This window comes from Pagrus pagrus (assembly GCF_965226575.1).
Source record: "Pagrus pagrus genome assembly, chromosome: 13".
Lineage (NCBI taxonomy): Eukaryota > Metazoa > Chordata > Actinopteri > Spariformes > Sparidae > Pagrus > Pagrus pagrus.
In genome coordinates this window covers 28,705,895-28,719,976 of record NC_140197.1, presented here as the reverse complement: position 1 = coordinate 28,719,976, position 14,082 = coordinate 28,705,895, and the positions used below count along the sequence as shown (strand labels likewise).

Sequence of the window (14,082 nt, the reverse complement as noted above, 5' to 3'; positions counted from 1 at the left end):
TTGTGTCGAAACCCATTTCTGCCCCCCTCCTGCATATCATTCATGCCTCCTCTGGGCGGACGGCCTCGCCGGCATCAAAGACCCCTAAATGGACTCCAGGCTCAGGAGCGATGCGTCTTCATCTCGCTGCTTCACACTCCAGAAAATAGGCTAATCGCCGAAACCAGCGCTCAACCCCCGCTAATCTTCCAGAAGACTCACATTTACTTTAGAGCTCTGGCACCTGTCTTATCTGAGGAGAGAGGGGGGACCCTCTCAGTGTAGAAATCTGGCTCACCTTTGGCCTTTAAACCATAAATCTGATGGTTTTAACATAAAATCTTAACGCAAGGAGAAGCAGGAAACAAGACGGTGGTGGATGTTTCCTCTGTGGGCTCGTTCTCCTCTTTAATTGAAAGGTCGGCCTCTGAAATCAGAGTTCAGTCGCTCCTGTACCGTATGTGGATGGAAAACGTGTCTTAACCCCATTTAAGACGCTGTAACGATCCCCACACAGGACGACATCTTCAATATCTCCTAATGGTTTTAACACCTGACCCCTGCAGCGGCTGACACCCTCCCTCATCTCCTCACTGTTGGTGTAAACAGAGGAGGCTCCTGCAGCCAACGCTCCCTCAAGTGGCAAAACACACTAAGTCGCTCCTCATGAGCATTATCACCATGTTGGCTGCTGATTTCCTTCCCTCTCTCCTTCAGGCTCCAGTAAATGTTGCTGTGAGCTCTGACGGCTCACTGAAGCCCCCACGTGGACCGAAGAGGAAATGTTCAACATCGACTCAGCTGCAGCTCAGAGACACAAGTTATTCCACATATTGTTAACATGATCTGATGCCGAGTACTTAGTTACATTACATCACTGGACATGAGATGAATGACTCCTGACATGGACGCACTTCTCTCCAGTTGGTACTTGGAGAGATTGTGGCCACAGCTTGGCTACAACATGAACACAGTGGGATTACAAACTGGTGTGAGGTTCATCTTTAATATATCTATTGTCCAAAAGGAGTGAGAGGCGACCTGTACATCACCACCGACCTGAACATATCCTAAAAAAACAGCTGGATTAATGCTCATCGCGTACATGTTGGTGAAGGAGTTTGTTTATTTTCTTTTAAATTTCAACCTCAGCTCATATAATGTCTATAAAACACTGTTTATTACAGACAGACAGCTAAAACTGTTTTTATCTCACTGTCATTGCAGAATAAAATCATGTTATCAGGCTTTCATTCTGAGGTCCTGGATCAGTTTGGTAATTTTTCTATTTTCCCTGGACTGGGGAGTTTACCTGTGTTTTGGCTGCTTCCCTTGTTTCCTATAGAGGGCTGTGCCTCATTATAAAACTGAACCCTCATATAAAAAAACACATTTAGTACAAAAACATGTTGCATGTCAAAAACAAACTGGGTTAAAATCCTGAAAATGAATGAATACTTGATGGTTATTATCAGGACTGGTGTTGAAAATCAAAATAATATTTAGTATTTTTATGGCAGTTTGTGTTGGTCTGAGTAACTTTTTATATTTTTGTATTTTCTATCAGCTGCATGAGGGTTAAAGGTGCGATATGTAAGAACAGAGCAACCTGTCGACACCAAACAAATAAGGTAGACTGTAGCTGACGCCTTCATTACCCACAATGCAATTTAGCCACTGAGTGACATCATCATAATTTATCAGATTACACGCAGCTTCCTCTGGAGCCACAAAAGAAAAAATAAATTCACATATGCAGTCGTCACTCTCCAAGAGCTGTAAACACTTTGAGTGTCTGTCAACGATGCTTCATCAGTGTCCTTAAAGGGAAACTCCACCACTTTTTACACATTAAACAGCAGAGAAACGAGGAACGAGCCGGTAAAGGAAAAACTGCTGACGACCTATGAGACCTGGAACTTTTTGAGCCTCATCAATCACCTATAAACACGAAGTAACTACACAAAACACTGACGATAGGAGGTGGTCCTCAATGGACGAACATCGCCGAGTAAAGATAAGTGTGAGAAACTGCCGACTGTGTGATGTTATTTTATTGTGTTTAATGAAAAACAGAAACTAAACTCATAGCTCAGCTTTGTGCGCCGAAATACACACGAGTTTTCTTGGATCAAGCCACACATACCAAATAAAAATCTCAAATTCATTTAAATAAAACAACTCATGCTTTCAAGTCTTTTCCTCGTGTTTCAAACCAAATCCTCAGCTGGTCTTCAGTCTCTTCATCTCCACGTCGTGTGTCGTCGCCTCCTCGTCGTCTCTCTGGTCTCGTTTGGCAGCTCGGCTCGCGTCGCTCGTCTTCCCCTCGTTGTTCACCTCAAAGCCGCCTCCTCTCGGGTTTCTCAGCTCCCTCCTGTCTCTCCTCTCCTCCATCTCGCCGATCTCCTCGGCGAATAAGGTTTTTAGTGCGGGAATGAGCCTGGGGAGGATTTTAAGGTCCCCTAAGCGAATCTGAGCAAAAAAGAGGAAATGGAGAAAACGGTCAAGTGGCTGCAGCGGGTCTGAGTCAGAACTCCTGAAGGAGACAGAATCTTATCTTCCAGCCGCCTCGCGTCTGTAAAAGGGAAGAAATCTCTTTTTCACACTTCAGGAGGGAAAATCTGCAGTGAAGTGAAACAACATAAAGCTCAGGAGGAGCAGCTGCAGTCCGAAGTCTCACATTCACACAACAGCACAGAAACATTCAGAGTTTCTCAGTTTCAGTTTGTTTCTGACGACTCGTCAGAGATGAGCTCTAAATGCTCGTCTGAATGTCTTTTAAATCGATGCTTGAAACTTTTATTACGACATATTTACAACCAGTCCTTCATATCTTGCACTGTAATGCAGTTATACCGTATAAACATGTTTATATATCCTTGTTTTAATTCATTTTGTGTCACATGTGAAGCACTCTGAATGTCCTTAGAGTATTTATTCTTGAGTTTGGACTGAAAAACTGATGAAATGAGGCCGACGACGCTCCGATTCATTTTGTTCTGGTCGTTTTGACTCAACATCATTAACAGACAGAACTCATCATATTTTATTATATTTGTCTGCAGTGTTTTATTTGTATTTTATCAAATTTTTCAAAATCTCATTTACTCTGGTTTTATTTTCTTGTCTGAGTCCTTGAACGTCGGTCTGATGAGTCTCGACGGCTGAAAAACAAAACTGAGAAGGATTTTAAAAAGTACAAAAACAGGTGGAATGACAAACGGGTCGGAGTCGAGCAGCGGATCATTAACAACTGTTACAATAATGTGAAAAGACAGTTTTTAATATTTCTGTTAAATAGATGAAAATGACTGAACAAAGCTCAGTCGAGGTCAGTTCACTGGTTTTATCTCTGGAGCTGTAAACCGAATCGCTCGTCCTCATCACCAGATTAATCACATTTTTAACTGTGGCCATTTTAAATTATTGTCTTTTTGTTTTACTTCCAGTTATTATGTTGGAATACAAATGATTCGGGCGCGGCTGCAGAGTTTCAGAGTTTTATGTAAATGAATGTTATTTTTTGTCCTCGTGGCTTTTAATTAGTCTGATGTATGAGTGTCTTTACTTCGTCAGTATTTCTCCTTGTTGTTGTTTGTTTGACACAATAGAAATGAGGGTCACCCCTCAGTGATCTCTCGTGTATAAATAAATGTTGATTGATTGATTGAACTGAGGTGAACTGAGGTCGTTTTGACCAATTAATATCCTCCGTTTGGATGATTTGTAATGTTTGCTTCTTGGTAATTTATGGATCTTCGCTCTCTGGAACAACAAGCACTCGGTGGTGGATTTATGAAGGTGAAACTGTGACGCCAGAGTAAACAGAAAAGTGCATCCAGGATTTTTTTTATATATATATTGATTTCAGTCATGCGGCCAAGATATCATTTTTCTATTTATTATTTATTCAATTCAAGAAGAGTTAAATATGTGTAATGATTGACGCCTGGATGTCACTGAGGAAGACGCACAGAGGAAAACTACCGTGTCTCTGTGTCTACAGGATGTTTTACTTTTTAAAATATCTTAGTTTCTTGAATTTAAAACACAAGAGAGAGTTGAGTTGATCATCAGGACAATAAGATCTGTTTTTAATGATGATGTGAGCTTTTGTGGGAAGTCAGTAGGTTATTAGGTCAGGGTGGTTTTCTTGAGGTGTTAATTTTTGCTTATTTTACCTCCAAAGTTTAACAAACTGAATCTGTTACCTGCATCATAGCTTTTAGCCGTCATCTGGTACGATATACGTGTTGTACAGTTGCGTTTTTGTTTTTTTTAACTGCGACAATCATCTCAAAGAAGCATGTTTTCTGATTTAGCTGAAGAATTATTCGCTTAAGGAAGAAGTTAAAACAAGAATCCAGTTTTTAATACTCAACACCCTGAGATACTGGTGCTACAGACACGTTATGTTCTCATTAATGGCTGAAAAAAGAAAGATTTATAACGAGAATCAGCGCTGAACAACTGAAATGTTTGTTGCAATTGTGTGAAAAGACATGAAAAACACTTTTCAGAGGACAGCTGTCGAGTGTTTTTTTAAATCCTCTCAGCAGCGTTTTAAGACAACACGCGGACGAACACACTCACTCTCATGTGGTCGAACGATATCCCGACCCTGTCAGTGAAGTCTTCGCTGAACAGAGGGATCTTGGCGTAGCGCTGGCTGAAGTGGTTCAGCATGATGAACTCGGCGTTCATCCTCATGCCGATGCCGATGGCCTGGGAGGTGGTGCTGTCAGAAATCGGAGCATAAAGTCAGATTTGTGTTACTCGGCTCTCGGAGGGAAACTTTTAGCGGGAATATTGTTTTTCTGTGGACATAAAAGATGCTTTGTGAAGACGGATTCTCACTCCGACACCATAAAAAGGTGCAGAAATCGAAGTCAATATCTGCGGAGGTGTAAAGAAATTTAACAGTGCACTCAAAAATAACTGCAAACAGCCAATAAAGAGCCTTTGTTGGCTGCTGCAGTTTCTATTTTTTCATCCGCTTGCATAAAACATTAAAGCTCGTTTGTGCTGCTTTTAATCACCTGTGTCTTTTCTCCACAGCTTCCTCCTCCATCCCGTCCTCCAGCGTCGCCTCGTGGATCAGTAGTGTTGCGTTCTTTCCTTAAAAAAAAAAAAAAAAAAAAGGCAGAGTCAGAGGCCTGAATCACAGACAAGCACTTACAGCCCTCCTCAGTGTCCCGCAGGAAAAATCAATCAGGTCATCGGCGTAATCGAGAATCGGCACGCCCCGTTTGTCCGGCGAGTCGAGGCCATCTATAATGAACAGTCGTGGGGATATACTCGCCGTCTCTGGGAGGCTTTTGCTTGGACAGAATCCAGTCAAGCAATTTAAGAAGAGTCAATGAAGTGGGATCCCGCAGGAACCATTAGAAGAACCCGCCTGCCAGCTCCGAGAGTGATCGAAAGCATTAAGAAATATCGGATAAATTATTCAGAACGAGTGGTGAAGTCGAGACGACCTTATATGAATCTCTGTAATATTGAAAGCTTGAACGCTCAATTTGCTATTACCTACAGTGTGTGTGTGTGTGTGTGTGTGTGTGTGTGGATACACACTCACAGTGAAATGTGGACTTTAATCATTCTGAGTGCTACTAACCGATGTGTACGAAGGCGTCGCAGGGCATCGTGTCACCGGAGAACGCCAGTTTCCATCCAGACTGATGAGTGAAGCTGCAGGCGAAGGCGTTCTTGCAGTGACGCACCAGGCACGTCTCAAACTGAAACACACACACACACACAAACACAAAAAGTGATGAGCAACTTTAAAAAGTACAAAAGGGTGTGATAGAAGATGTTCAGAGAGCTGTGGACCTTCTCCAGATCGTTCTTCTTCAGCAGCGCCTGGATGAGCGACTTCGTCCTCTGCTTCGGCGCCTCGGCTCCGTCGTTCAGAGATCTGTTAGGGATGAAGCTGAAACACAAAACAGACGACGTTAGAGACGTCAAGCACACACAGATGTAACTGTGCTATCACAGAGGCAGCAGAGACATCGTGTCGTTAGCTGACAGTTACCAAAGAGTTGATCTCTGAACAGTCAGCGGTGGAAAGTTACTTCACAACTTCTGCTTTAGTACAATTTCGGACGTCCTTTGGGCTCGTTTCATCCACTTCAGAACTTCTCCCGGGTCATGTCATGGATTTCCATTAAAAAATGTCTGGTAAAACTTATTTTAAACAGCTGTAGCTGCACTCAAAGTACCTTTTAAGTTATGAATGTTTGAAGTTTGGCCCTCTGAGCTGAATTTTTATCATTATAGCGAAGTTCATACTGTGTTTATTTCAAGCTTTAGGTGCGATACCTAAACTACGGCAGAGGATTAGGGCCAGAAAGTCAGAAGAAGGAGTCAGAGTTCTGACTTTATCATGTCGAAATGTCAGAACTCAAATTTAGTTTACAGCGGCCCGGTTCCTCTTCTGTACTAAAGAGCCGGTGTTTCACTGGGTTCAGGAAATTCACAAGTTAAAGCTTCTAACAGTTTTGGTTTGTTGCATAAAGATCAGACTAATAATTATTAGAGTTTTACTAAAAGTAAAGATAAGAGAAGTGAACTTTCTTCCTTCTTCTCCCATTAACCATCTGAAAAACCCCTCAGATTCATGTTATGACCCACTGGAGAGGCTCAGACTTGAGCTGCAACTAAGTTTTTGTTCTATAAAATGTCTAGAAAACTCAATTTTACATTATTCTTAAGCTGAGCGCACACACAGACTCAAACATCCATAGCCTAAGAGCATAAAGGTGAAGTGCATGCCCAGTGAGGCGTTGTGAGTCCACATACTTGATGTGGTCGAGGATCTCCTCACAGCAGTCGTGATACTGGTTGAGCCAGCTCATGATCCCGGCCGGACCCACGAGGATGACGGGACTGAACAGCTTCCCTGTCGCTGTCTGGAAGATAAACATTTTTTGTATTTATTTGTTTATTTTCAAGTCATTTTAGACACAAGTTACATCATCTTTTCTTTGACATACCAGAGCTCTTTGCCTCTCGTACAGCATCATGAGCAGCCCCTGAAACAACACGATGGTTAGAAGCTGAATGATTTTATCCAACATCAACATGTTGATCGTGTATTAACGCTGCTTCTCACCGTGTGGTGGTCAGCGTGCATGTGAGAGACGAAGATGGTGGAGATCTTGGACAGAACGTCGTCCACGTTTTCTCCGTAGTGTCTGCAGAGCTGACCGAACGTCCCCTCGCCACAGTCCAACAGCAGCGACTGACTCGGGCTGCACGCAGACACAAAAAAAAAAAACACTGAATGAGTGCAAAAAAACACTTTCTTGACAGAAATTGATTTCTGGGTGCGATCCAACCACACACACCATTATTTATTAAACGTGTTTGAGTTTTTTACAGAAACACGGATCTCTCGTCCTCTTTATCTCTGCTGGAGTCCGTATTTATAAGCTCCTGTTGTTTGGTGAAACTCTGTTCAAACCTGATTTAAAATTCCAGTGAAGTCGATGTTTCAATAATAGATCAGGTACAGAAGACATTAACAACGAGCTCAGCTGTCAGGTTATTAGATACACGGTGTTAAAACTAATGCAATCTAAAGTAACAGCGCTGCAATGATACTTAAAGGGGCCCGGTGGAGTCTTTCTCTGGTGAACTAAAGTTATATTTGAATTCAGTGTTCCCATTTAGTGTATTCTTGGGGTTTAAATGTGATGAATGCTTTTCCTTTTCTCATTAAACACTTCAGAAGTTTGAATCCCTCTTCTCCGTCTTTCCGGAGCATCGCAGCAACCAGCAGGTCAGCGGACAGTTGTGTAACCATCGTCGGGAACGTGTATCGAAAGTTTTTAATGTTCTCGGTTCAACTTTTCTGATCGTTTCAGAAGCCGCAGTTTGTCGAGTTGTTACGCCGACTTTCTATCATTTTGTCCGTCGCAATAAAGAGATAAAAAAACATGAAGGCGACACCTGAAGACAAGAAAAACAAGAAGTCAATTATTTTAAAGCAGATTTTTGCCAGAATCTTTATGTGTTTTCACATTAAGACTTTCCTCCGGAGAACAATGTTCACTGCAGTTTACTGTCAACCGTCAACTCTGGTGTCTGGTTTCCTCCAGATGATGATGAGTCAGAAGATTTCCCTGCTCCCTCATGATGTTACAGACTGAAGCTCATATTGTGTAAAACGTTTTTAAGTGATGATAAATCTAAGAACAAACAATAAACTACAGGAGTTGAGTTGTGGATTATCGTCCACTTTTCTCTGAGCTTCATGGGAACTAAATAACAATTAACTAAATACACATCAACACCATTTTAAAATTGATTTCTACCCGTGAGTTTATGTGGGAACCTGAGATCCGTACCTGATGTTTACTAAAGTGCCGCTGACGTTTCTGATCTTCATCGGAAGAGACGATCCCGTTCCTATGAAAACCACCTCTGGGTACTTTCCTCCTCGTCCTGCAGCAGAATAAACACATATCACTGAGCTAATGCAGACAAAAACAGACAATCAGCGGGCTAAACAACATTATTGTTCTTGAGAAGCTTCTATTGAAGTTCTCAAATGAAGCTTCAGATGTCTGCAGTTATATTTTTACACCATCCTCAAAATTAATGTTAAAAATCAAAAGAAAATACTTTAATTTGAATAAAACAATTCTTCAGATTAATTAATATCGAAGCTGGCACCAAGTGGGTGCAGGGACGTAACAAAACCTTTTATTTTTTGCCACAAATTTAAAGCAACATGATGTAGAAAATGGCATTTTGTGTGATTTGGCGCCCCCCACTGTCGTAAATACAAATCCCAGGTCTGTAACTGATTTAGAAGCTGATATTTTAAAGGTAAAAAAGTGACATTATGTTGCTTTAAATTGGACGATAATAACATTAAACATCGCAGAAGAAACATGTTGCTGTGGTGTTTCTCACCACGGGGCTCAGCAGCAGCGTCGGCGGAGCAGATCTTCCTGCACTCGTCCACTTCTTCCAGAAAGTTTGGGACCTCTGAAGCTTCTTTCACAAACTCGTCCGTGTTGCAGGAGGGGATGCAGTCTCTAACGAATCAAACACAGGAGTGAGGAAGACACACACCACTGCCCCGCAATAAAAAAAAAAAAACACTGCCGGGGAAAAAACAGGGAGTCTTTTTCTTTTTTCTTTTCCCCACATCTGACCTTCAGGCGCCTCGACAGTACTTGACAGAAACCGTGAAGAAAAAAACCCTGACACATATAAGACGAGGTTAAAAAGAAGAAAGAGGGAGAAAGCGGCTGAGAGCAACGGTCCGTCCCAGATTGTTTTCTGTGACGAGGCAGCGCTCCGAGCTGCAGAGTAATGTCGGCTAAATTGGGGGGATTGAAGGACAAACTAACCTTTGCCACTCCATTACAGGTCTGAGCTGGAACTTGAGGAGACACTCGGCTCTGACGTTGGGGATGTGCAGGGCGGCCTGAGGCTCCTGGGGATAACACACACACACACACACACACACACACACACACACACACAAAAACAAGTTGTTTTTGATGTTTTCTTATAACTACTTTTCATGCAGCGTACTTGATTTATCACTTTGTGAACTCTGCCTCTGAAGCAAAGTAGAAAATAAAGTTTTCTGAAAGTCGCTGCATTAAAAACTGTGATGAAAACAAAAGCTCCAACATGTTTATTAAGCTGAGATATATTTTAAATATCAGGGGTGTCATGAACGCCAAAATTAAACTAAATGAGCTTTTAATTTGAATTAAATCAAAAGCAGGATCGCTGATGACACAGCTAGCTTAGCCTTAGCATGCAGCTACACTTATCCTGCGTGCTCAGAACAGCAGATACCTTCGTGGTGTAGGAGTGGAGCTGTGGGAAGATCTCCGGGTGAATCATGTTCAGCTGAGCTTGGATCTTGTGACTTCTGATGTTGTGGACCGTGCTGACGTGCTCGTTGAGGATCAGGTGTTCTGTTGTGGATGGAAACCTGCAGAAACACAGAAAGAAACTCTCAGCGTGTTCAACTGAATGTTAAAATGAGCAGGATTCTTTATGGAGTCTGGTTTCAAACCTCTCCATCCACTTCTTGTATTCATCCGTGTTCAGAACGGACTCTGGAGTGATGTGGACCACCAGCACCGCAGGATCCTCCGAGCCTCCAGTTTGGTATCTGGAGCGGACCACAGACTGGATTTAAATACACATTTTCTTACATACATTCAGTTTAGATCAGATCAAGAAAGAAAGATAATCGAACCTTCTCAGCTGCCGGTTGTTGCAAACAGATTCGACGAACTCCTCAGACGGACACTCGATGACAACAAACACTGGTCCGGGGTCAGTGGGAGTGCAAACCTGCTCGGGTCGGATCTAAAACAGAAACGGTGTCAGTTCAGACGGTTCAGAGCTGCAGCCTGATAACGGAGGTCATATCAGCGAGGAGCATCTTTATACGTCACCTCTCTCCCTTCATACGTGACGCTTCTCCCGTCCTTCAGAGCCGATATGAGCGGACCGATCGCTGCTGTGCCTCTGTGGGCACAAAGGGTTTTATAACAGTTTGAGTTTCTGATCTCAACCTCTGGAGGATCGTGATAAGAACAACTTTCATTTTATACTGTTGACTGAACGATGATCATGAGTTGTAGGCTTAATTTCGAGCATCGCAGAGATTCATTTTCTGCATTCTCGTAGATTTTTATGCACCAGTTTGTGCATTTTCAATTTATGGTCGAGAGCAGTAAGTGAAAATTAAAGTCTTCTGCTACTTTCATGTGTTTATTTTTGAGGACAAATGTCCTTTTTTAGATTTTGAGGGGGACGTGTCCCCTGCACCCCGCTGGAAATCTACACGTATGGCTGAAATAATAAATAATAGGTTAATAAACAAACAAACAAACAAGTGTAAAACTGTGCTGAAGAAGACAAAGAAGACAAAGAAGAAGACAAAAGACGAAGATGAGGACAGACGGAAGAAGACAGAAGAAAATTAAGACAAAGATGAAGAAGACAGAAAAAGAAGAAGAAAAAGACAAAAGAAGACAAAAGACAGAAGAAGAAGAAGACAAAAGAAAACGACAGAAAATGCATCATCTCATTTTAATAACCGATCCCCGACTGTTTGATTTTTATTAAAAATCCACTCACACAGGCAAACCGAGCTCCTTCGCTTGAGGTACTAAGAAATTCCCTTTCTTGGGGTGAAGCTGCAAAAATTAAAAGAAGAGAAGAAGAAAGTAAAAAACACAAAGTTCCTTCATGTGTTCATCGTATTTCACAGAGATGACGACATGTTGAAAGTGTCCCACCTTACATATGAAGGAAACCACCAGAGACGGATCTCTGGTCGCATTTTGTCTTTCGCCTGCGAGAGAACAGAAACAAACAGCGGCTGTGTTTGGTGTTTTCTTCCTAATCAACAAAAGTGATTCCTACAAGTGGATCTCAGCCTGACAGGACGGTCTGTTCCTGGACTCACCTGGACTTCCTCTGTGGCTGTTAGTGTAGGTGTTGTCCGTCCTGTTGGAGGCCGGACCTTGAGCCGGGCTGCTCCTGCCCGACTTGGGGGAGACGTTTCTGCCGTCCCGCCTCGACTGAGCTGAAGAGCGAAGACAGAAACGAGTCAGTGAAAGTCACACAGCAGAAAAACCTGAGCACGCATGTTTGAACTCACCAAATATTGGCACTTGATAAACGGTCATCGTGTCGTCTGAATACGCCTCCTCAGTGTACGGTCGCACAGCTGGAAGTGCATCACACAGTCACATGGTGCTGACATCATGCAGATAATAATGCAGTTATAGTGTGAAAATCAACATACACAGCTTGATCGCTTCCAGTGGTCCAGAAAATGACTTGATGGCGTTCAGATAGTTCTCCTTTGATGAAGAAAAAGGAGGAGGAGGAGGAGGAAGACAGAAGAAGAAGAAGAAGAAGAAGAAGAAGAAGAGACACAGTCAGTGTAAAGTGAATATAGTGACTGTTGTATTAAAAAGCTGCTGCAGACACGTTCAGTGTGTGTCGGCGTCTCTCACCAGCTGTGGAGGTCCAGACAGAACACACTCTGGGACACCAGTGTCCTTCAACGTTAAAATCATCCCTGCAGAGGAAACAACACAGTGAATAAACTATCTATTATATTCTACTTTTATCAGGATCCTAGTTAAAAAGATTCCTGTTATAAAGATCTGATGAAAATGAAAATGTCAGACATGTTCCCTCAATAAATGACAGATGAATATCATTGTTCTGTGCGTTCGTTTTGTGATGTTTTACTCCTCTGAGAACAGATTTATACGTTCAGCCATCTTTTTCAATTTAAACCTCTAATTAACTGTGAAGAGGAAGTGCTACTTTCCCATCAATCCTCTTCTCCAGTTCTTATTTCAAATGAATAAACTTGGAGCAGTGAGAAACACACGAGGTGGAACGATCTTCTATAAGTAAAAATGTGTTAATTAATCCAGGACTTCCATAAATTCAGAGTGACGGCCTGTAACTGATGGGATTAATAAAGTCCTGACCTGATAAACCTCCCACGTTCTGCCAGCTCAGTCTGGTCAGGAAGATGTTGTCCAGCTGAGTCGCTTTCAGTCTGTCAGGAGGAAACAAGAGGAATATTAAAGTTCTCCGTCTTTGTCATCAGACAACTCGGCTGGTGTCTGTGTTTGTACTGCGAGATGATCAGAGCAGCTTACTTGTGTTCCTGCATGAGTCTCTGTGTTCCTTCACCACAGTTGAACAGATATCTGCAGCAGAGAGGAGGACGGTGTGTACATGATTGTTGGATCTTGTTCAAGCACTTTTAAAGCATTTTCAAAGTGTTGTATTAAGCTTTTCCAGTACCTTGGGATGGCTTTTTTAATCATTTAATTAAACGTCAGTTCTTCGGTGGCCCCCAAAACATTTTTAGATAAAGAAATCAAGAGATCAACTTTTCAGTCGGGTCGTAATGAAGTTAATTTCAAACAGTTTCAAGTACTTCATCAACAATCCAAGCACTTCACAGACCTTGAAAACCACACATTAAAATTCATTTTCAAGGACTTCACCTTGAACCTTGAGGGTGAGAAGTTTAACCACTAGAGGTCAGCAAAAACAAGATGTGACTGCTGTGAAGATGCTCTTTAAGAAACAACATATTCATGTTTTATGATTATTTACAGTCAATACTTTGATTGATTAACACTTTGTACCTGTAGTATTGGAGTGACAGGTGGGAGACAGACAGTCCTGCCTACTTTAAGTAATGAAATACTTGAGTATAAGTTACCTGTTGTACTCGGAGAAGACGTACAGTGACGCAGTGTTGTCTCTGCTCCCCGCACCGACCACCTGCAGGTACACCGTGGACGGTCCGTGCAGCTCCCGCTTCTTCCCCCGGTTCTCCTTGGTCTTCACCCGCCGCAGCGGCTCCTTCTGCCTGGCTTTCTTCAGACCCGGCTGCGGTCTCATCTCCGGGTTGTCGTTGTTATTATTATTATGAGAGGCCATTGATCGGAAACACTGGAAAACAGTCCGGGGGAAACGAGAGTCACAGCGAGCGACAGCCGGCGGAGCAGCAGCAGAGAGAGCTCCGCATCTAACCAGCAGGAACGTGAAGGACTTCAGCTTCAGATGGACCGTATTCATAATAAACACGTCACCCAGCGACAGATAAATAACCAGCGACGGTTAATTACATCTCAAACCGCTCTGTCAAAGCCTGTATATGCATTTCCACTCGCGTTTTTTAAAGATGTAATTACCTAAGTGTTGCTAGGCGCTCATTCAGCAGGACTTTGACACATGTGACACTTCTTCCGGCATCTAATGATGACGTTCGAGACTCTCACCGCTCATTGGTGCGTGGAATTATTTAGCAGGACTGTGGACCAATCAGAGCGGCGTCTCCAGAGAGGGGGGCGGGGATAAAACTACTTCTCAAGGAGGGCTTTAACATCAACAGACTCCTACAAAATAAAACACCTAAAATAATATTATACATACTCAGCACTTATACAGCAATTTAGCCATCAAATAACCCTAAAAATATATACTTATATTAAATTAGAAGAGCGTATAAATAACAGTATAAATGTTTTGCACTGTATAATTGTATAAATACAAAAATAAAAAAATGATGTA

The 14,082-nt window shown here is 42.4% G+C and overlaps 1 protein-coding gene across 3 annotated transcripts; it reads right to left on the bottom strand.

Moving 5' to 3' along the window:
- Positions 1-2,015: 2,015 nt before the first annotated feature.
- elac2 (elaC ribonuclease Z 2) lies at positions 2,016-13,771 on the bottom strand. 3 transcript variants are annotated; one of them, XM_084370713.1, is made up of 25 exons: positions 13,704-13,771; positions 13,229-13,461; positions 12,654-12,704; positions 12,480-12,550; positions 11,991-12,055; positions 11,777-11,834; positions 11,630-11,698; positions 11,435-11,554; positions 11,265-11,320; positions 11,104-11,162; positions 10,416-10,488; positions 10,214-10,326; positions 10,028-10,126; positions 9,805-9,943; positions 9,345-9,430; positions 8,902-9,026; positions 8,331-8,427; positions 7,094-7,232; positions 6,975-7,013; positions 6,781-6,890; positions 5,812-5,911; positions 5,597-5,717; positions 5,019-5,097; positions 4,573-4,717; positions 2,016-2,451 (listed from the first exon to the last, which is right to left on the bottom strand). In XM_084370713.1, exons 2-25 carry the CDS (start codon positions 13,447-13,449, stop codon positions 2,203-2,205), a joined length of 2,484 nt encoding a protein of 827 aa, XP_084226839.1. In that variant the 5' UTR covers positions 13,450-13,461; positions 13,704-13,771; the 3' UTR covers positions 2,016-2,202. The 3 variants fall into 3 exon arrangements, with proteins under 3 accessions (XP_084226839.1, XP_084226837.1, XP_084226838.1); XM_084370711.1 differs by lacking the exon at positions 13,704-13,771 and having other exon boundaries at positions 13,229-13,696; XM_084370712.1 differs by lacking the exons at positions 12,654-12,704; positions 13,704-13,771 and having other exon boundaries at positions 13,229-13,696.
- Between the last annotated feature and the right edge of the window lie 311 nt (positions 13,772-14,082).

Coding starts and splice junctions, on each gene's coding strand:
- elac2 (XM_084370711.1), bottom strand. CDS start 13,587: ATGAATACGGTCCATCTGAAGCTGAAGTCCTTCACGTTCCTGCTGGTT. Junction 7,233..8,330: donor GGCACTTTAGTAAACATCAG/GTACGGATCTCA, acceptor GTCTGCGTGCAG/CCCGAGTCAGTCGCTGCTGT. Junction 5,912..6,780: donor GAGATCCTCGACCACATCAA/GTATGTGGACTC, acceptor TTTGTGTTTCAG/CTTCATCCCTAACAGATCTC.